This window comes from Sapajus apella, unplaced genomic scaffold (genome assembly GCF_009761245.1).
Source record: "Sapajus apella isolate SASKATOON/1434 unplaced genomic scaffold, GSC_monkey_1.0 scaffold42, whole genome shotgun sequence".
NCBI classification, from domain to species: Eukaryota; Metazoa; Chordata; class Mammalia; order Primates; family Cebidae; genus Sapajus; species Sapajus apella.
The window spans coordinates 17,943,841-17,967,121 of NW_022436982.1; the positions used below are offsets into that span (position 1 = coordinate 17,943,841).

At 34.2% G+C, this 23,281-nt stretch overlaps 1 protein-coding gene across 7 annotated transcripts in view; it reads right to left on the reverse strand.

The window, feature by feature from the left end:
* Nucleotides 1–23,281, reverse strand: part of CCDC171 (coiled-coil domain containing 171) — a 394,070-nt gene that overhangs the window by 298,317 nt on the left and 72,472 nt on the right. For all 7 annotated transcript variants that reach the window (XM_032300135.1, XM_032300136.1, XM_032300142.1 and 4 more), the window contains 2 exons: nucleotides 20,244–20,404; nucleotides 12,544–12,682 (listed from right to left, as the gene is read on the reverse strand). In XM_032300135.1, the coding sequence (XP_032156026.1) occupies nucleotides 12,544–12,682; nucleotides 20,244–20,404 (300 nt within the window). The remainder of the gene's footprint in view (nucleotides 1–12,543; nucleotides 12,683–20,243; nucleotides 20,405–23,281) is intronic.

Here is a 23,281-nt window from a genome sequence, read left to right on the forward strand (position 1 = left end):
AAATCATGACTGCAGTCATATGGCAAGTCGCCAAATGGCAGTCAAAAGTGAAGACAGTTAAGACCAATTTGAAATTACTGCAGCAGTCACATGATAGTAGCTTGGTCTAGGGTATTAACAGTGAAAAGGGAAGCAGAGGTAGAGAATGGAAGCACTGGACAGAGACTTAGAAGGTAGAACAACCACACTTTAGTAAAATTGCAGTAGGTTAGACCACATTGATTGGAATGGATTGAACTGGATTGGATTGGATGAGGAAAAGGGAAGTACTCAGATAAAGAAAAGTTGAGACCGATCCCAAGGTTTAATTTAAGTTAGATGAACTGGATGGATTTCAATAGTTGAATCAGAACAATGATGGGAAAGAGGGCCTTGTTTTGGCTATTTTTGTTTGTTTACTCGCTTGCTTGTTTTTGGCAGGAGATATCAACCATGAATTCTGTTTTAATCATGTTTCATTAGAGATACGTAAGACACTCCGCACCAGCACAACGCCTGTCAAATAACGGGTCGCAAATAAATATATCTGAATAAACAAATGACAAATAAAGTAGAAAAATATGGGAGGTGGCTGAATATAATTAGTATACATCTTAGAAGTAGGGTCAGCTATAGGTTTGGGAATCATCTATAAATACTGTCTGAAACTTGCCTTAAAGTGTTTGATGGGAAATGAAAAGAGCCTAGGACAAGTCTTAAGGAACTCCAGCAATTTAATAACTAGAAAAGAAGTCAGCAAAGAAAACTAAAAAAAGAAGAAGAAAAACAGAAAGGGAATAATGTCATGAAAACCAAGATAAAGGAACATTTCAAGAAGTTCAAGAAGACAGCTGTCAATCATGCCCAATATGACAGAATAGTGAAGCAAAATGGAGACTAAAAGGTGTCTCCTGGGTTTGGAAGTCATTGGTGACCTGGGTGAAATGTTTCACTGTGTTATAATAATTATAACATAGACTGGACTAGGTTAAAGAAGGTTAAGAAGTAAGCCTGAATTTTTTTCTTGAGAGATGTATAAATAGAAACAGGAAGTTTAGACAACTTTTTCTTGGTAAGAAGGAAGGTGAGATAAAGGGTAGTAGTTATAAAGCAGGAAAAGGTCAGAGAAGAGTTTTGTTTTTGTTTAATATATGAGAAACTTAAGCACATTTAAAAGTTGATGTGAAAGGTATGTTGGTAGATACAGAAAAAAAATGGAAGGATATTATATGACAAACTTACATCTGTAAAATATATAAAATTAATCACTCTTTGGTTAGATGTCAGCTCAATTATCACTTTCTCAGAAAAACTGTCCTTTACCTCCCTGACTATATCAATTCTCTATCACATTCATCCAAGCACTTATCACAATTATGATTCACTTTTATTTGAGTTGGTCTTTCATTAATGTGTCCATCTCATAGAATTTAAGGTCCATGAAGGGAGTAAATGTCTCTTTGTTTTTGTCCTCACCAGTGTATCCCCAGTGTTTCCCCTAGGTAAAACCTCGTTTCTAAAATAAGTATTAAGTAGTTAAATTAATTATAGCATGTTATCAACAGAAAAATCTGTTAGGATTCATCCACATAAACTTTTTTTTATTTTCCCTATGTATTTTAGAATCTGCTTGTTAATTTCTGCAAAAAGCCAACTAAAAGTTCAGTGGTGGTACAGTGGTAAACATAGCTGTCTTCCAAAAAGTCAACTGAGATTTTGATAGAGATTATATTAAACCATCAATCTAGGGAGTACTAACATCTTACCAGTATTAAGTCTTACATGAACATGAGATATTTTTCCATTTGTTTTGACCTTGTTTAATTTCTTTCCATGATAAATTACAGTTTTCAAAAGATAAGTTTTATGCTTCTTTTGTCAAATTATTCCTAAGAATTACATTCTTTATTATTTTATTGTCAATAGAATTGTTTCCTTAATTTCATTTTTGAATTGCTCATTGCTAGTTACAGAAATACAACTGCTTTCCTAAGTTGACCATGCATTGTATCCTACAACTCTGCTAAACTCATTTATTAGCTCTAATAATTGTCTCTGTATGTGTGGATTCCTTAGGATTTTCTAATTTATACAGGATTATGTCATCTGCAAAAAGATAATTTACTTCTTCCTTTCCAAAACTGATGCCTTTTATTTCTTCTTCTTGGCTATTGCCATTGGCTAGAACCTCCAGTAAAATGTTGAGCAGACATGGTGAGAGTGTACATCCTTGTCTTATTCCTGATCTTATGGTGAAAGTATTAAGTCTTTCACCATTAACTGTGATGTCAGATGTAGGTTTTCCATAGATGCTCTTCATCAGGTTGAGTAGAAGGTTTCCTTCTATTGCTAGTTTGTTGAGCATTTTTACCATAAAAGGATGCTGCATTTTATCAAATGTTTTTCTGTGTCTATTGAGATAATCATCTGGCTTCTGTAATTTATTACATTAGTTGATTTTCAGGAGTTAAACCAGTATTACATTCCTGAGATAAATCTTACTTTATCATGGTGTAATATCTTTTTTATATCTTGCTGGATTGCTTGCTAGTACAGTTTTCAGAATTTGGGCATCTATATTCAAAAGGAATACTAGTCGGTAGTTTTTTTTTTGCTTTTAGTATATTTGGCTTTTATATCAAGGTAATAATACTGACTTCACAGAATGATATGGGAAGTGTTATCTCCTCTTCTATTTTTGCAAAAATTATGAAGAATTGGTGGTAACTGTTCTGAAACATTTAAATGAATTTATCAGTAAAGCTGTCTAGGCCTGGGCTTTTCTTTGTCAGAGTTTTTTGATTACTAATTCAATCTCTTTTGATTTTTTTTGTATTTGATATTCTAAGACACCATGCTACAGCATTGACTTTCTGTTTCTTCTTAACCAGTTTTGGTAATTTGTATCTTTCTAGAAATTTGTCCATTTTAAATTACCTAACTTATTGGTATACAGTTTTTCAGAGTATTCTCTTACAATTATTTCCATTTCTGCATGGTCAGTAGTTATATTCCCCTTTTGTTCATGATTTCAATAATTTGAATCTCTTCTCTTTTTTTGATGAGTGTAGCTAAGTGTTATGAATTTAGTTATCTTTTCAAAGAATCATCTTTTGATTTCATTGATTTTCTCTATTTTTTTATTTCCTTGTTAGTCTTTACTGTTTCTATTCTTCCACTTGTTTTTGGGTTTAGTTTGCTCCTTTTTTCATTTCTTACAGTGAAATGTTAGGTTATTGATTTGAGGATTTTTTTTTTAAAGATGGGGGTCTCACTATGTTGCCCAGGCTAGTCTCAAACTCTTGGACTCAAGAAATCCTCCCACCTCAGCCTTCCAAGTAGCTGTGACTACAGGTTTGCACCACCATGCTCCACTATTTTTTTTTTAATATAGATGATTATAAGTTTCCCTCTTAAGCATGATGTTAGCTGCATCCTACAAAGTTTGGTATGTTGTCTTTTTATTTCACTCATCTCGAAGTGTTTTCTAATTCCCTTGTGATTTCTTCTAGACTCATTGGCTATTTAGGAGTGTGTTGTCTAATTTTCACATATTTGTAAATATTTCCTCTGTTGTCTTCTGTTATCAATTTCTAATATAATTTCATTATGGTCAGAGAAGATACTTTGTATGATTTCAATCATTTTAAATTCATTGAGGCTCGTTTCATGGCCTAACATATGATCTATCCACAAGAATATTTCATGTACACTTCAGAAGAATGTGTGTTCTCTTGCTAATGGGTGTGGTGTTCTACAGATATATGTAAGGTCTAATTTATTTACAGTACTGTTGAGTCTTCTATTTATTTATTGATATTCTTCCTCATTCTACCCATTACTGAAAGGGGGGTACTGAAGTCCCCCAATATTATTGTTGTCTATTTCTCCCTTCAATAATGTCAGGTTTTGCTTCAAATAGTTTGGAGATCTGTTATTAGGTGTATACCTGTTTATAATTGTTAGATCTTTCTAGTGGATTGACCCTTTTAACAATATGAGATGTCCCTCTTTATCTCCAGTAACATTTTTATTCTAAAGTCTATTTTGTCTGTCATCAGTATATTCACTCCGGTTCTTTTTTTTAATCAGGCGCATGGTATTCTTTTTTCCATCCTCTGCTATTTTGAAACATTTAACATATTTAATGCTTGTCAAAAACCCTGCATGACTGAGACTGTTAGCACCATTTTACAAATGGGCAAATGGATCCAGAGAAAGAATATCACTAAAGTCACACAATTAAAATGAGATAGGCCTGGGATTAAAACGCAGATCAATATGCCTCCAAAATTTATGTTCTTTTTATTATGCCAGCTGACTGAAGTGAAGTCCCCATCAATATCAAGGTATAAACATTTACGGGAATATATATATATAGAAAGCCAGATAAACTGCATACTTGGAGTGAGCTTAATATAAAGATTCAATTCAACTCTTAGTTCAACAATAACTCTCTTTCAAGTATAGGGCTCAATCTTAACCAAAATATGAGCTAATATTTTCACACCGTTATAATATAAGATCAAAATTAAGGTCAAATTAGGCAGAAAAGATTGAATAGTGTAAAATTTTTCAAAGAACAAAGAAGAGATTTACTCACTCATCAGGCTTAAAAAGATGTTCATCTACCTGAAAATTACTATTACATTTATAATTATTAATATAATTTTTAAATCATTCTACAGAGATATCTGGCTAATAGTCTTATAAATAATATAGCCATTAGAAAGTTAGCTTATATTTAATAATTACATAATGAACTTGTTTTACAGTTGACAAGTTTTTTTTCTAACAAATTGTTTCAGTTTTATTAATGAAGCTTCCACTCTTCATTCATACAGTGAGAGTATCAGGGTTTTGTTTTGTTTTTTAAGTGATGAATTGTGATTTTATTTATTTATTTATTTGTTTATTTTTGAGACAGGGTCTCACTTTGTGCCCCAGCCTGGAGCGCATTGGCATAATCATGGCTTACTGCAGCCTCAACCTCCCAGGCTCAAGCAATCCTCCTATCTCAGCCTCCCAAGTAGCTAGGACTACAGGCACATGTCAACACATCCAGCTAATTTTTTAATTTTTTTGTAGATATGAGAATCTCACTATGTTTGTTGCTCAGGCTGGTCTTAAACTCCTGGGCTCAACAGTCCTCCTGCTTTAGCCTCTTACAGTGCTGGGATTATAGGTATCAGCCATGACACCTGGCCTATGCTTTTATTTAAATTTTGTTCCCAAAGTTGCTAGTTCTCTTAACAGCCTGTTAATATACAAGGAATTTGAGAATAAAAACAGAATTCATTAGCTAAATAAACAAAACTGTTGAGCTGAAAACAAAGTACTAACTGAAGGTAAAATATTGTTTCTAATTTTTTATTAACATATTTTGTCATGTGACATAAAGAATAAGTTTAGGTTAATGATAAATTATTGGCACAACAAATTCTATAATGCTAAACATCCCCAGAAGTTTAAAAGAATTGGAGGATAAAAGGACTCACTTATTTGCCTCAGACAAAACTCACATATGGAATTTGTTGCCCTAGGATTAAAGGTCCCTTAATGCTATGTTGGCTAACCCGATGATGTTTAGATGAACATTTACTCATGACCCACCATGAACCAAGGACTAATTTAGATGCTGTGATGATGAGATGAATCTACAACCAGTGTAGACAGGCGACTAAAAATATCAAAATATTCAAAGAAAGTTCAAAAAATGTTGTGATTAACAATTTTTTTTTTTTTTGAGATGGAATCTCACCCTGTCACCCCGGCTGGAGTGCAATGGCGTGATCTCAGCTCACTGCAACCTCCAACTTCTGGGTTCATATGATTCTCCTGCCTCAGCCTCCCAAGTAGCCAGGATTATAGGCACCTGCCACCATGCCCAGCTAATTTTTGTATTTTTAGTAGAGACAGGGTTTCACCTTGTTGGCCAGGATGGTCTTGAACTCCTGACCTTGTGATCCGCTTGCCTTGGCCTCTCAAAGTGCTAGGATTACAGGCATGAGCCACCATGCCCAGCCAACAAATCTTAATGTATTATGAAAGAGGAGTCAATATTGGATATGTGAAAAGTAAAAAGTTCCTCTTCAAAGTTTCTATTTTTGCTAAAGAATAAATAAGTGTTAGAAATAATAGTTTCTTTTAAAAACTAACTTCCTTCAAGTTTCCTTGCTTTTTGCTAATAACTCTTTGTTAAGCCCTATGTAAATACAGTTAAATATAATAAGGGAATGAATACATTCTATGTCCTTTTACTTTAACCAAGTTATTTGTTCTGGCCTATAGCCTGCTCAGACATGTCCAAACATGCCCAGGCATTTCCTAGCTTACAGCCTACACCTCTTCCTTATTTGGAAATGTTATTATTCTCCTAGTTTCCCATAAACAACCCCCTTCCTTTCTTTGTTCTCCATCACTCATTTATGTATTTAGGAAAGTTTTAAGTTTTTAGCCAATCAGGATTAGTCTAGATTGTGCAGTTCAGCTCCAGCCAACAGAGATAGGACACAGCAGTAAGGACTCAATGTGTCAGGGATAAAAACCTATGCTTTTCTTTGTTCAGGGTGCTCTCATGACAATCAGGCTTCCAAGAAGTACCCTTTCTGCAGAAAGTAAAATTGCCTTGCAGAGAAAATTCCTTGTCTGAGCACTAGTTCTTCTTTTTGGTACCAAGGAACAAGCATTTGCTTCTAACAGTTATAAAATATTTTTAACCAGAAAGAAAAATGAGATAACAACAAACTAATTTTATTTGCACCTTGGGGTACTATACCTCTCACACTGCTGAACTGAAAGTATTTCTGGCTTACTCTAACATGTCATTCTTTTTTGTTTGTTTCATAATCATCTTCTCTTTTTATCATCCTTCAAACCCTCATCCCTCATTTTTTTGCTCACTCAACATGAGTATCACAAATAAAAAGGCATATAAATAAAAATTTCTAATGTGAGTCCTTGAAGAAACACATAAAAATGATATATAAATATTTATACCTAAATATTGGTAAAGGGGCCTTGCTGATTATGGAAAAAGTTGACTCAAGTCATAAATAACAATGAAAACAATTAAGGACAACTTTAATAAGGTTAAAAATAATAGAAAAACAAGCAGGTTTAAAAAAAGCCTTTCATCAATGGATGTTTTTAATGAAATAAGTATTTTAAACATAGTTTGAACTTTTGCAACTAATACACAGTGCTTATAATTTCTGAACATTTTTGAACTCAAGTAAAACTTTTAAGTTTTTTATTTAAATATATGTTAAACAATTATGTGGAAATTTTAAGTAAAAACAAGGAAGCATCAGAGCCTAGAATCTGCATCACATACTTTTGCTCTCACAGCTCGCCTTTTCATCATATCTTGTATCTAGTTAACATTATATGCACAGTGCATTTGTATGGGCTCAAAGAGAGTTTACTGAGCTAAACAGAATTTGGTCTAAGTATCTTTCATTATCATCACCATCAGCAGCTTTTCCCTGATCATATCAATGATAGCTAGTCTCTTAGTTCTCTACCACCTTGTTTACCTATGCTGCCTCCATGGATGTCAGTATTCCATGATCTCACTTGCTTATCTCACATAATGAAATGTTACCCTTCTTTACTTAGCTTTAACAATCAGTTTATTTTTCAGCAGATGCTACCATTCAATCTGAATATGGGCCTAAACATCTAAATTTCTCTCTTGATCTCGTGCTCTCTCTCTCACACACATATATACAACACCATTTTTTTCCCCAGGTTAAAAATGAGATTTGGATTACCAAAATTTACTAACTTATATAGAAATAAATTTCAAAAAACTTAATGCAAAAGCTTTATGCCTATACCATAAATTCCCAAAAGGAATATTTAAATACACAAAGACACGTACTCAATGAATTATTTACTAGGATTAAAATTTAAGGGCCACTAAGAGAAACAGAAAGTGATATTTATATTAGCAAAAACAATACCCATGTATAAATACTACTCTTATTCTTGGTGAAAAACAGGAGTCAATCTTTTTTTTAAGTAAAAATTCAGAATAGAATATTTACTAGCCCATTAGTTTTGAAAACCTCCTACAAAATCAGAAACATGTTCTTCTAAAGCAAACCTAATAGTTCATTGGAAGTAAAAATATTATCAAGAAATATTACCTTCACCACAAAGCATAACCATCAAAGCACTTTGCTAAATCATATTTGATGCTGGCAATCATTATTATTATATAATCAGTTAAGCCCCCTAAAGTATTGAGAAAAAATATACACTTGACCATTTTCAATCACAAGTTCTTTAGAGAATAAAACATTCTTGGAGCAAAACCTCACGAGAACTAGAATTCCCTTTTCAATATAAAGTCTCTCCTAGAGCTGTAACTAAATATTACTGAGTGGCAGAAAACAAATCTCAAGAAATAATGGACTTAAGAAAATTTCATTGAAGAAAGCACAAAGCAAGTTCTAATAATATGAATTTGAAAATGACAGCTCCCCTGCTTCAAGACAGGCAGATATATAAAAACTCACAGTAATGTCTAAAAGACCCAACTGGATCTGTTGAGCCTCAGATGGACTTTAATAAGCTTGATCACTTAGCAGCTTAAACTAGAAATTCAGTTTTATTTAGTAGTTGATTAAGTCATTATTAAATTCATAGGTTTTGAAACTGAAAGCTCAATTTCTAATCAAAACTATTTATAGTCAAATTCTGTCAAATTTCATATTCTGTGTTCACATCTTGTGTTCACATTTATTTCAAACATGAAAATAAATTTGTTAAGTCCTTAAATGTCCTGTTGAAATTTTACTAATTCTATGACATTCAAAAGTCATTATATACCATTAATTTATTAATTATATCTTTTAAATCTATACATTGAATAGAAGTAATTTCATTAATATAAAAGTATAATTAGAATACAAAGAAATGAAAGATCTGATCGCTTTATGTTGTATATATCAAAACATCACAATTACCCTATAAATATGTTTTAACACAATTATTTTGTGTCAATTAAAAATACATAAATAAAAGTGCAATTAAAGTTGGCTGGGTTTATATTTATTAAATATTCACAAAAGACAGCATACCAGTTTTAGATTTTTCCAAAATTATGTTCTATATTTATATATTATCTCTCTCAAAACAGGGGCGCTATTACTTTCCAACTGGTTTATTAGCACATTCTTATCCTGGGCTCTAAAGCCTCTAACAGCTCTGCTGCTGCAACCAGCCCATGATACAGCATAAGGCTATGCTGTACTAACACAAAGTTATCTCTAAGTCTCAAAATTTCCTCAAGTCTTTGTATCTTATTAATAACACCTTCACCTTACTAGTAAACCTACAGAGGATAGTGACTTTAACGTTCTTTTCCAATGTAACAGAGAAAATAAAGACCAAGACTCAAATAATGACCATGAACATAACCTAAACTAGAAAACAAGCTGGTACCTCAAAGGGAAAGAAAAATTAGCTGTAGGTAATTTATGCTTCCTATATATAGTCTATAAAACACTGATACTATTATGCTCAAAAGAAATATAACTGTGGAAAAGACACACTAGGGTACATAAAATCATGGGATGTCATTAAAACAATTTCATTTCCAAAAGCAAAAGGGAAATCTTCCTCATAAGTCATTCTCTCCTCAGTCAACAACAATTAAGAATTCAAAGCATAAATAATAGCCAGACTGTGAATGCAGAACTAGAAAATCTTCATTTCTTATGGCTTAAAATTTTAATTTGAAAGAAATATCTTTCAAGAGAAATTTTTCAAACCTTCTTTCCCCCAAAGGCCACTAATCAACTGAGAAAAGTCAAGAAAGGAATATGCACAAGAAAAACTATATTTAGGAAAAGTGATAGAATAGTAGTTTATAAAAAGAAAAACATTGTACTTACTATTTAAAGACATTTTCATTAAATAGCTCTTAAATTTCATATTATGGTCAGGTAAAGAAATAAAGAACAACAGCTCTAATAGGCATAAAACAGAAAAAGTTTTTTAAAAGCTAATAGGAAAGAAAATAGAGAAGACAAAGAAGGAAGAAATAAGATGCAAAGCTGAGTTTAAGAGAAATTAAAAAATTAAGAGGAACATATTAATAGCCTGAGCCACCAGGTATGGTAAACTGTATATCACTTAGTCTGGCAACCTGAGTAAATTTTTCAAACATCCCATTCAGCAAGGAACTATTACATTATACACAGATCTGCAACTGCTTTTAGCCATCCATCAAGCTTTGAAGAAACAATTAGCCTACAATTTTCAGCATCATTATCAAAACAATAGTGTTCAGTGGATTAATAAAATGAGTGCAGAAGGTCCAAACAAGCAAATAAAGGCTGCTGGTGAGCTGCCACTTGCCTTATTTTAGACCAACTATCACTCTGTGAAAGTTTTAGGGAAAAAAGCTGTTGGTACGAAGTAAAATTTCTTAATCACTAAATACCCATACGTTCTGTGGTGAGTTAAGCCAGTCTCCTTTTATTTTGTATCTAGTCACTAAAGTGCTGGAAACCCAGAATTAAGAAAATTCATGCAACCTATATTGGTGATTATGTCTTAACTCTTCCATTCTTAGTTATAACTCTGACTTATTTTCCAAACTATTGAGTGAAATGACTAATAAGCAAGCAGAGTGAATGCAGTACTCAGCTTAATGACCCTGACATATTTTTCTCCACTACTGATTCATCTTCCTGAACTAGGAGGTAAGAGCTAAAAGAGCCCGTGAAATTTAGGATAACACCTTACAGTGAACAGATGCTACAGTAGACTACACAGAGGGCTCTTAACTTTCTAAAACACCACATTCAAAATACCAAACTGCAAACTGATTTCTAGAACAAGCAATGATACCAATTCCTGAATCAGAACACAGCAAATATCTTGAGGTAAATGGAAAATGCATATAATATTGGATCATTTGAAAAAACACTGAAGAGTTTTAACTGTATCCCATTACTAGCTTTCTATCTGGGCAGCATTGATTTGGTGACCAATTCCTAGTATAACCCAGGACCACCTTTTTCAAGAAGGTAAATAATACACATTGTCCTCAATAACTAAAATCACTAAAACTTTTGGGATATAACTGAAAGTGAAGTAGTCAAGCCTCTGAGGAAAGTATGTATGTGTAGAACAAGACAAAGAAGTAATAGGGTATTACCATAAACTTTACACCCTCCCTGGGGGGGTCCCCAGCAAACTGTAGAGAGGAAGATTCTCCATCAACCCAATAAATCCATTAGACAATTGTTTATTGAGCCAAGTACTATAGTGGAATCTAGGTATATAAAATGAAGTAAGCTAACCTCAATGCATTCACATTCTCTTGGGAGACATAATACACATCAAATTTCCGTGAGTATTATGATAAAGATGCTGAACTAAATACTAAAGAAATACTGTTGAGGAGGGACAGAATTTTAACTTAAGGTGGATGAGAGTGCAGAAGACAGAATCACAGAAAGCTTCACAGATTGCAAAATATCAGAGCTGGGCATCACAGGATGTATAGAAATCTGGTTATGAAAAAGAAAAGGAGCATTTTAGTCATCACAGGTCAAAGAAATGAATAATCTGAATAAAAATAAGAATATATGAAGAGATGTATTTAGGCCAGGTGCAGTGGTTCATGCCTGTAATCCTGGCACTTTGGGAGGCCAAGACAGGAAGACCACTTGAGGCCACTTGTTTGATGCCAGCCTGGCCAACATAGCGAGACCTCTTCTCTGTAAGAAGCGTGGTGGCACACATCTGCAGTCCCAGCTACTCAGAAGACTGAGACAAAAGGGTCTCTTGAGCCCAGGAGTTGGAGATTACAGTAAGCAAGGGTTGCACCACTGCACTCTACCCTGGGCAAGAGTGAAATCCCATCTTTAAAACAACAAAGAAAAGAAAAGGTGTGTTTAGAAGGCAAGGAACATTCTAATGTGGCTGAAGCAGGATAGATAGAATGAAAACGCAAAAGAAGAGGCTAGAAAAGTTAACACAAAGACAAAAAGAAAAGGTCCTGAGATTACACAAGAAGCTGGCCATTATTCTGAAAACAACAGGGAGACAGACATTGAGATGCTGAGTTTTGAATAAAGAGAGATTGACAAAAACAGATCAATACTTTACAAAGATAAATTTAGTTATAGTGTAAAAGCTAGATTACTGGGGAATGGAGAGAGAGTGACCAGGTACAAAACAATTACAAAAGGAAGTCTATGAAATCATCAGTTGTATTAATTACAAACTCTAATCACCCTTAATCTAAGTAATACTGTTTTATGCAAGATAAGAAAAACCCTTGAATACATTTTTTAAATTCTATAAGTCAAGAGATTTTACTAATTCAGTTAGTTTCCCCAATTATTCCAAATCAGAGAGGTTTCATTATATATATCTTTGATGTAATCAGCATTTCCAGTTTTGAAAAATTTTGTTATCAATGTCGTTAAAACTACTTTCATACTATTAACTCATGGAATGTAGTGAGGAAAAACCCTGCTATACATCAAATACCACCCAGAAAAGTGATTACCATAGAGTTTTCTTTTTTATCCTTACCATTACTAGTTCTTCCTGTAATTCACTGCAACTTTTTTCACTGTACTGGAGTCTCTTTGAAAGGTCTATAATGACTTTCTTCTGTTCCTCGATCTCTTCATTTAGTTTCTTGTTTTTGGAGAAATACTCTCTTTCTAATCTGAAAAGTTAAAGTGTCAGGGCAGGTTTTTCAAACATGCTTATATCAACTGATATTATACACCTTTAAGATAAATGGCCGATATACTACATATCGTATGTTCATGCTAAAAGACTTTCTAAGGCAACCTTTCCTTTTTCAAACAAAAAGTTCTACATATTCTTAAATGAAAAACTTCAAAGCAATATTATTTCCCTTTGATAGTAAGTATTTATAGTATGCCCAAGACTACAGGCAAAATAGTTTTGGTTAGTGTTAATTTGGCTTCACCATCATTTTTGATAAGCAAAACCCACCTAGCATAGATTAGCTCAGAGTCTGTCTCAAGACTGAGAAAACAGTACTACCAAACAGTTTTAAAATTAAAATACAACATTAGAAATGGAACAAATGTCTCAGATCTGAATGTCCATGTAAGTAGAACCACTGTGGCTGCATGGAAAAATCCAAAAGGAAGAATAATCAAAAATAATTCACATTCACCTTGAAGACATATGAATTTCTTTTCAAAGAATTCGCCTTCCTATTTAAATTTTGCTCAGATAGGCCGGGTGCTGCAGCTTACACCTGTAATCCCAGCACTTTGGCAGGCCGTAGCAGGAAGATCATTTTAAGCCAGAAGTTCAAGACCAGGCTGGGCAACAAAGCAAGACTCCATCTCTACAAAATGATTTAAATATTAGCCTGGCACAGTGGTATGTGTCTATAGTCCCAGATACTCAGGAGGCTGGGACAGGATGATTGTTTGAGCCTAGGAGTGCAAGGTTGCAGTGACCTATGATTGTGCCACTGTACTCCAGTCTAGGTGACAACGTGAGACCCCCATCTCATATATATATATATATATATATATATATATATATATATGAATGACACACACTCATGTATTTACATACAGTCATTGCTATGTGTGCATATGTATATGCATATATATATATATATATACATGCACATACACACACATATATACATAATATATAGGCCACTGTGTGTGTGTGTGTGTGTACACACACACACACACACACACACAAATATGAGAGAGAATATATACATATATGTATATATAGAGCTCAGGTTAGTATTAAACTATTTACATTCTGTATGAACATACAATGAAAGATGGCTTGGGAAGTATTTTTTTTTTGGTAGATAATCCACCAAAGGGATAATTTTAATTCAAATTAAAATGTTGTCATTTTAAATCTGAGATCTTCCTAAAAATGTAGTAGAACTGTTTCCTCTGATTAAATTATAATGCAGGAGACAAGGTGGCTAAGTATAACGAAGTCTAAGTTACTAGTATAATCAAATAAAGAGCTAATTTTTGAGTAGCATATGACCTTACTCTGAGCAATCAACATTATTTTCTCTGGGGTGGAACATAGGCAATTCTAGTGTTAACCCTTTTGTATATTCTCCTTTGGATTGAGAATATTCCAAGGCAGAGTAGCTTGAATTTAAAATAAACATGTATAAAAGGATTGGATGCTACAGTTATGTAAATCTCTCAAAGTAGAACTAAACAATAAAAATGAGTCTAAGTGGAGAAAAGATAAGAAAATCAATCCAGGAGTCCCAAGATATAAATAAAGGAGTCCAGAGAAAGAAGATGAAGAAGGTGCAAAGAATAAAGAAAGCAATGAGAATTTCCTGGAACTGAATACTCTAGTCTCTAAAATCAAAAGAGCTCAATAAATACCTACCAAAACGAAAGAAAAACATCCATGCTAGGCCCATCATCATGAAATTTCAAAACACTGGGACCAAAAATGTTTCTGCAGAGTGCCCATTAAGTATCAAAACACACGTATTATTATGTTACCATGTATAATAATGTAACATCAGTAAGCCATTTCATATATAGTCATGTCAAGATTCCAGATTTGATGGCCACTGTGTGTTAAGTTTCCAGAGGAAAACATGGACTACATACAAAAGATCAGGATTCAAATGACTTCAGACTTCTCAAACACTAAAACTGAATGAATAGTCAGTTGAACTATAAAAAAGGATAAAGATCAAAAATTTTCAGAACGCAAGTTTTAAATGTTCCTCTGATACATAGCTTCTCAAAGAGCTACTTTACAATGAAGCAAATCAAGGAAGAAGGCCCAAGATCATCAAAAAGGAAATCCAAAATAGAAAAGAAATACAGGGAATCCAAGGATGATGTTAAAGGGACGTCCTTGGATGACTGTGTACAGGGAACCTAAAAAACAACTTGGCCGGACTGGAAAAAGTAGAGAAACGAGTCTAGGAGGAACATCTCCATCTCTGAGGTGTAGGAACATGAGAGACTTTCGGTTCTGTTAGCATTTACAAATAGTTTAATAAGTGATTGGTTAATCACATAAACTAATCCAATTTAAAATGAGGCAAATATTAACTATTCTTTCATTGTTGAGTCTGCAAACATTTTCTTTTTGTTTTGGTTTTTGGTTGCTTTTTTTTTAATTGTATTTTAGGTTTTGGGGTACATGTGAAGAACAAAAACCACCTTTTTTTAGTATATGTGCTTGCTTCGGCAGCACATATACTAAAAAAAGGTGGTTTTTGTTTTTAGACAGCGTCTCACTTGGTCACCCGGGCTGGAGTATAGTGGCATGATCATTGCTCACTGCAGGGCACAAGCAATTCTTATACCTTAGCCTCCCAAGCAGCTGGGACTATAAGCACGTGCCACCACAAGCAATCCTCCCCAACCTCAGCCTCAAGCAATCCTCCCACCACAGCCTCCCAAAGTGCTAGGATCACAGGTATGAGCCACCGCATCCAGCCCAATTCCATAAATCTTTACTTAGCAGCTCTTATGTATCATTCTACACATTGACAGACAGCAATAAACAAAACAAAGTTTCTTATTACATAAGACAGATAATAAATAGCAAAGAACAAAAATGTACTATTAAAAAAAGATGGATTAGCCGGGCGCGGTGGCTCAAGCCTGTAATCCCAGCACTTTGGGAGGCCGAGGCAGGTGGATCACGAGGTCAAGAGATCGAGACCATCCTGGTCAACATGGTGAAGCCCCGTCTCTACTAAAAATACAAAACATTAGCTGGGCATGGTGGTGCGTGCCTGTAATCCCAGCTACTCAGGAGGCTGAGGCAGGAGAATTGCCTGAACCCGGGCGGCGGAGGTTGTGGTGAGCCGAGATCGCGCCATTGCACTCCAGCCTGGGTAACAAGAGCGAAACTCTGTCCCCAAAAAAAAAAAAAAAAAAAAGATAGATTAACAAAAATTAAACTGTAGAAAAAATAAAATATGCTAAACTCAAAAATATAACGCTATAGAAAGGATGGGAAGAGGGAAGGAGTGTCTGTTGTGTGGAAGAAGCATATAATAGAGATAATAAGTAGAAGCTAATTGATATCTAAAGGCAGAAACTGAAAAAATAGCATATTATGCCTGTTATTGAGAAATATGAAATCAAATATCAGAAGAAACAGCAATAAGATTTGAAAGTAGGTGCATCAAAGGAATAGAAACTGATAGAAACTGATAGAGCAATGGGGCATGCAACTGCTGTTTTTCATGAGCCTAACAATACCATTTTATTCATTTAGACTGTGTACATGTATTAATTTGGTAAAATCAAGATTTTAGTTAAAAATTACTATTACTCAGAAAATACAAAATTAAGTCCACCTCTTGTTACATACACAATATATACGCAGCTTTTTTTGGTACTGTTTTATAAATAAGGGACAAACTGTGTCCACTGAAATGGGGAAACACACCTTGCTGTTAAGCATTCTGACAGACAACCCAAAAAAGCTGGCTCCTACCATGCTGCCAACACCTCCAACCAAGAGGGAGTAAGTGGGGCGAGAATAGGGCAGGTTAAGGAGAGGCCCTGTCTCTAAATTCTGATGGGAAAAGGCCAGGACTTAAAAGGTGGAAAATTTAGCCAAGAAAGGGAAGGGAGAAGAAAGTCTGTAGCTAGGATGCCTTCTTTCCTATTGGAGTCTCATTCTTTTTTTTTTTTTTTTTTTTTTTTAAGACTTCAGCTAAGAATTTGACAACAGGCTATTTTAACAAATAGCCATCTTTGGACTATGTTTTACACATAATGTAAACAAAAATAGTGCTACTAAGTTACAATACTGTTGTTATGTTTATCCTTTTGAGTGATATATTTAGAAAAATTAATTCCTAAATATTGAGTGTAAGAAATAAATTTAGATGCAGTCCATTCAGTATGATATATTAGACTAATGTTGTTTCAAATTTAAGTTTCAATTATACCTGAGGATTACTATGATCTCTTTCTCCCTACTATTGCCCAGCAATCAGTTATCACAGCTAATGAAGACTTGACTATATTTGAAAATTCTGATGCTTAATGGGTACAGAAATACAGTTAGATGGAATAAACAGGATCTAGTGTTTGGTGGCACAACAGAGCAACTATAGTTAACAATAATTTATTATGTATTTCAAAAGAACTAAAAAAATGGAATTGAAATGTTCCTAACACAAATAAATGATAAATGCCTGAGTTGATAGATAGCCCAATTACCCTGATTTGATCATCACACATTGTATGCTTGTATAAATATATCACATGTACCCCACAAATATGTACAACTATTATTTACCCATAATTTAAAATTTAAAATTAAAAAAACAAAAGATTATTGAAAAGTTTTCATTTCATAAATATAAATTTTAGATGGAAAGAATTATAGTGAAATTTTGATTATAGAATTATGGAATATATGCATTCCATCTAAAATAATTTCATGCAGGTATGTCTATTGTTATGAAACTATGGACCAAAACTATAGCTCTACAATATACACACAGTCTTTTTTTCCCTGCCTTTTAGTGAGATCCTGCCTAGGTCTACCTAGCAAGAAACAGAAGCTTAAAAACCTTAACTAATGGCAGGTTCAGGCATGATGAATTGCTATATCAGTTCACAACAGGTAAAACAATATCCTACTCCAAAACTCCCTATTCTCAAAGTTGTAAGTTTAAGGTATGATTTGCATTAAAGACCCAAAATCTATCAATTCTCTATTCGGAATACATTAACCAAAACTTAGAACTACTTTGAAACAACAGAATATTTTTCAGAAATTCAGAATCTTCTTTTAAAAATATGTAAGAAATTCAGAATCGTCTTTAAAAAATATTTTTTGAAAATGATTCTGAAGTATAGTCAGAAGTATAGGTAAAAAATGGAAAATGAAAGTACAGGTAGATCCTTCAAGTCAGATCATTCCTTCTTATACTACAGATAATAGGGATGAAAGCGGCTTTCATTTCACATACATGGAAAAGGACGACAGGATGGGAAAAGGAAAGTCACAGAAATTTTCATTGATTATTGGGCTTTAATTATTACTTACTATTATTTATTTATTATTTAACTTATTTATCATGATAGTTATATACAGATGAAAAACAGATAAGGAACATTATATTAAAGCATTAGGAGTGTTAGTTAGCTAGTGCCTAGTTGGAATATGTAACTAATATTCAGAATTGTTAGCTGGTGTTTACTGGAATACTAAACTTGAGTAAAATTTTTCAAGTACCAAAATACAAATAACTGCAAAATAAAACTTAGGGAAAAAATTGCTTATTAGAAAAGTATACAGGTTAGACTCAGAGCTTAATTGTTAGCAACTAGGTTAAAATTCCCCCAGTCCAATCTTTATGAATTTTCTTCTTCAACATCTATGACAGAGAATCATCCACCCTGTGTTTTGAATTTCCCAAGGTAGGGAGCTCACTAGTTCCCTGAAAGATGTCTAGTATTTCACTGCTAGAGAGCTTTAATTACTGGGAGCTTATTCTGACTTCTTAAAGTTTTACTTGTAGGTCCTAATCATTACCTTAAAGCAAAAGTAAAGAAACCTGCACTATATTCTACATAAAAGCCTTTCAAATATATTTATATGCAGAATAATATTGGAATATGTATTTGAATAATATTTGAATATATTCAAATATATTAAATGTGCACATTCAAGCAATGGTTCAAAGAAAATAAAGGAGAAATAAATTCTTAAAATAACATTCACAGAATGTCATTTAAGTCATACTAGAGGAAGCAAGAAAATTCATTTAAGAATTATTGTTTTAAAATATTATAAGCATTACTAATTTAAAAAAACACCATTTTAAAAGAGTTCTAAAGTCCTTCAGTCTTTCAAGTCCAATCTTCATGATTTTTGTAATCCTCACAAAAATTACCACTATTTAAGTAATACTTTCACTTAAATTAACTCACTTCTTATAATAAATAAAGCATTTTTTTAAGATGAGGTCTCACTCTGTTGCCCAGGCTGGAGTGCAATGGTATAATCTCGGCTTACTGCAACCTCCGCCTCCTGGGTTCAAATGATTCTCCTACCTCAGCCTCCCAAGTAGCTGGGATTACAGGCACGCACCACCACGCCCAGCTAATTTTTGTATTTTTAGTAGAGACAGGGTTTCACCATGTTGGACAGGCTGGTCTTGAACTCCTGAACTCGGCATACCAAAGTGCTGGGATTACAGGTGTGAGCCACCATGTCTGGCCAATAAAGCATTTTAAAAGGAATCTTTATATCGGTCTGTAAATGGAAAACCATTATCTACTTGCCATAAATAGAAACTAATATAATTTTAATATGCCTATATATTATCATGCCACATATCAATGGCAGTATGAATTTCACCCTCTGGGGGGAAAATGGCTTAAAATGTCTACTACTGATTTATTTTTGGAAACACATTAAAGCATTATAAACTTCTTAAAGCATTTCACAGAATTTTGAAGATGAAAGGCTTTTGAACTAAAAAAGGTTAAAATCAGTAGGAGTCAGAAAGATTTTAATTCTGCCATTTATGAACTGTATGTCCTTACTCTTGCTAGGCCTCAATTTCCACATCTATAAAAATAGGATTTTTAAAAATACCTTCCTCATAGGGTGCTAGATCAATGAAACTATGCAATGCTAGGTATGCAGTGAGCCACAACGCATGTTAGCCACTAGTAGTAGTGTTACTGCTATTACTATTATTTCTGTAGTTTGAGAAAATGTCAAATATTATCTATCTCCATACAGACCATTTTACGTGGCTTAGAAGTCTTAGCCCCAGATCATAGCCTTAGATCATAGCTCACTTCAGCCTTGAACTCCCAGGCTCAAGTGATCCTCTCACCTCAGCCTCTCGAGTAGCTGGGACTGTGAATGCACACCACTATACCCGGCTAATCCTTTTATTTTTTTGTAGAGACAAAGTCTCACTATGTTGCCCAAGCTGGTCTTGATACTTAAGGATACAGCATTATATCAATCATATAATGCAAACTAAATTAGTATATTTACTTTCTAGTATATTACTCAATTTCTTGGGCTACTTAGAATATACTTCAATATCCAAAAAAGCATTTCCATATTTATCTATACAGGAAAATATAGTTCTGTTTTATGAAGTCCTTCACCTCAATCTACTGACATTAATGGAAACTATATCTAAAATACATAGTATAATTCATATTTTATATAACTTTTATAAAATCTTTATGTTAATTTAGAGAATTTTACAGTAAAATACTTACAAATTTAGTTTTGCCAAGCTCTCTTGTGCATTATGCTTTTCTCGCTCATATGCACTTTCAACTTCTTTGAATTCATTCTTGATCATTTCCAAATCAGCAACAGCCTCTGCTTGACTGGCCTTTTCTACTTGCAAAGCTCCTTCAAGGTCTCGAATCCGTAACTACCAGGTGACAGACAAGTAATTAAATCAAGCTAAGAAATGCTAGCATCAATCTTAAATTGGGTAGAATACTTTGGCAGTAACAGATTATCATTCATCCAAGTACTTCTTTCTTTCTGCTTTTGCTTAAAAAAGAAAAATAAACAAACAAAAGACAGTTTATACCTTTCTCAACATGTTTAAAGGAAGGGGGGAAGAGTGGAAGAATGAAGAGAAGAGTTAACTGTGTTATGAACAAGGATAGGCTGATAAAATATAACCCATTCTATCAAATAAAACAGATATGTTGATACAACTCAATCTAAATTTTCAGTATCAAATTTTGACCTACTAATCCATTCAGACACTTCTTTTATAACATGATAAATTAAATGTTTGGTTTTGCTTTTTTAAAAGACAACGTCTCACTCTGTCACCCAGGCTGAAGTACAGTAGTGTGATCATAGCTCACTGCAGCCTTGAATTCCTGGGCTCAAGTGATACTCCCACGTCAGTCTCTCAAGTACTGGGACTAAAGATGCACACACCACCATACCCCAGCTCACTGCAGAGATGGGGTCTCACTATGTTGCCCAAGTTGGTCTTGAACTGCTAGCTTCAAGTGATCTTCCCACCTTAGTCTCCCAAAACACTGAAATTACAGGCATGAGCCACTGTTCCTGGCCTGGTTTTTGAAAACTAAAGGGAAATATTCTTCCTCTCCTATAAGAAACATTATTGCATGAGTATAAGCCTAAGAAATTTAACTGATCTTTTTATTCCCAAGATTTCTTACTATAGAAAAGTGATGTTCTTATGGTCACACAATACTATTTGACTAAAATATTTATGGTTAGAGTGAGTTAGTATCTGAGATTTACTTCAAAATAGTCTGGAGGCGGCCGGCACCTACAGTCCCAGGTATTCAGGAGGCTAAGGAGGGAGGATCACTTGAGCCAGGGAGTCGGAAGCTACAGTGAGCCACGACTGCACCACTGCACTCCAGCCCGGTCAATGGACTGAGACCTTCCCTCAAAATAAAAAATGAAAAAACAATTTTAATAGTCTGAAGGTAGGGGAGTTCCAGGAGGTAAGAGATAAAACACCATTGACATGAAATAAGTGTTGGAGCTGGGTGATGGGTACGTGTGAAGTTCATTTTACTACTTTACTTTCACATATACTTGAAATTCTACATAAAAAGACATTTTAAAACTATATTCCCAGGCCAAGGCGAGCAGATCACCTGAGGTCAGGAGTTTGAGACCAGCCTGACCAACATGGAAAAAAAACCATCTCTACTAAAAAATACAAAATTAGCCAGGTATGGTGGTGCATGCCTGTAATCCCAGCTACTCAGGAGGCTGAGGCAAGAGAATCGCTTGAACCCAGGAGGCAGAGGTTGTGGTGAGCCAAGATCACGCCACTGCACTACAGCCTGGGCAATAAGAGTGAAGCTCCATCTCAAAAAACAAACAAGCAAACAAAACTATATTTCCCTGTGTCCACCATCCATAGGATGAATAAACAAGTACATTTCAAAAAAAATAATTATATGTAGCCGTAAAAAGGCTAAAAAATAACTCGTGTGTGTGTGTGTGTGTGTGTGTGTGTGTGTGTGTGAATTTAAGGCCTACAGACCAGGTGCAGTGGCTCACACCTGTAATCCCAACACTCTGGGAGGCCAAAGCAAGTGGATCACTTGAGCTCAAGAGTTTGAAACCAGCCTGGGAAACATGGTGAAACCCTTTCTCTACAAAAAATACAAAATTAGCTGGGCATGGTGATATGCTCCTGCAGTGCAGGCAACTTGCGGGGCAGAGGCGGGAGGATCACTTGAGCTGGAGAGATCAAGGCTGTAGTGAGCCAAGATAGCACCACTGCACCCCAGCCTGGGTGACAGAGCAAGACCCTATCTCAAAAATAAATTAATTAAGGTATACAAGCGTAGTTTTGTTACATGGATATATTGCATAGTGGCAAAGTCTGGATTTTTAGTGTAACCAACACCCAATAGGTTTACATTGTACCCATTAAGTAATAGCTCATCCCTCAACCCCATTTCCAGCCTCCCACTCTTCTGAGTCTCCAATGACTATTATTCTATACTCTGCGTCCATATGTACACATTATTTAGCTCTCAGTTCTAAGTGAGAACATGTGGTATTTGACTTTCTGAGTTGTTTCACTTAAAATAATGGCCTCCAGTTCCATCCATGTTGCTGTAAAATAATGAGTTTATTCTTTTTTCAAAATAACTATTAAAAAGAAAGTTTTCTATGTAATTCTCCACAGTGTTCAAGAACAATGTATTACTAATATATGTTGAAAATAGCAGATTCCATATCAGTGTATATAGTATGTTACATTTGGGGTAAATAAGTGAAAAGAATGAAAATAAGCAGGCAGGGGGTAGAGGAATGAGAAGGACAAGAATGAAGGCAAAAACTCTCAATCTTTTAATATTGTTTTAATTTTTGAACTCTGGATAGTTTACCTTTTCAGGAAATAAAGTTTAAAAGAAAAATAGTTTCTTTTTAGAAAATAGTTTAAAGAGGGGGTGGGGATAGAAAAAACTGTTTCACATTCAATAGAAAATGGGCTTTAGAACCATAAAACTTGGGTCTGACTCTGTCTAAACATGACAGATAGTAGAATAAAACAAACAAACCAACAAAACTCAGGCTAAATCCCAGAATTACAAAATTAACAAATGCAACTTTGGGCATGTTACTAAAACTTCAAATACTTGGGGCTTCTCATCTATAAATAGTGAATAATAATAATGTCATCTAGACCACTTTGTGGGGTTGCTACAAGGATCTAATGAGATAATGTTTATTTAATCAATATTTATTAAGTATGTAATATGTGTCACTCAATATCCTAATGCTCAAG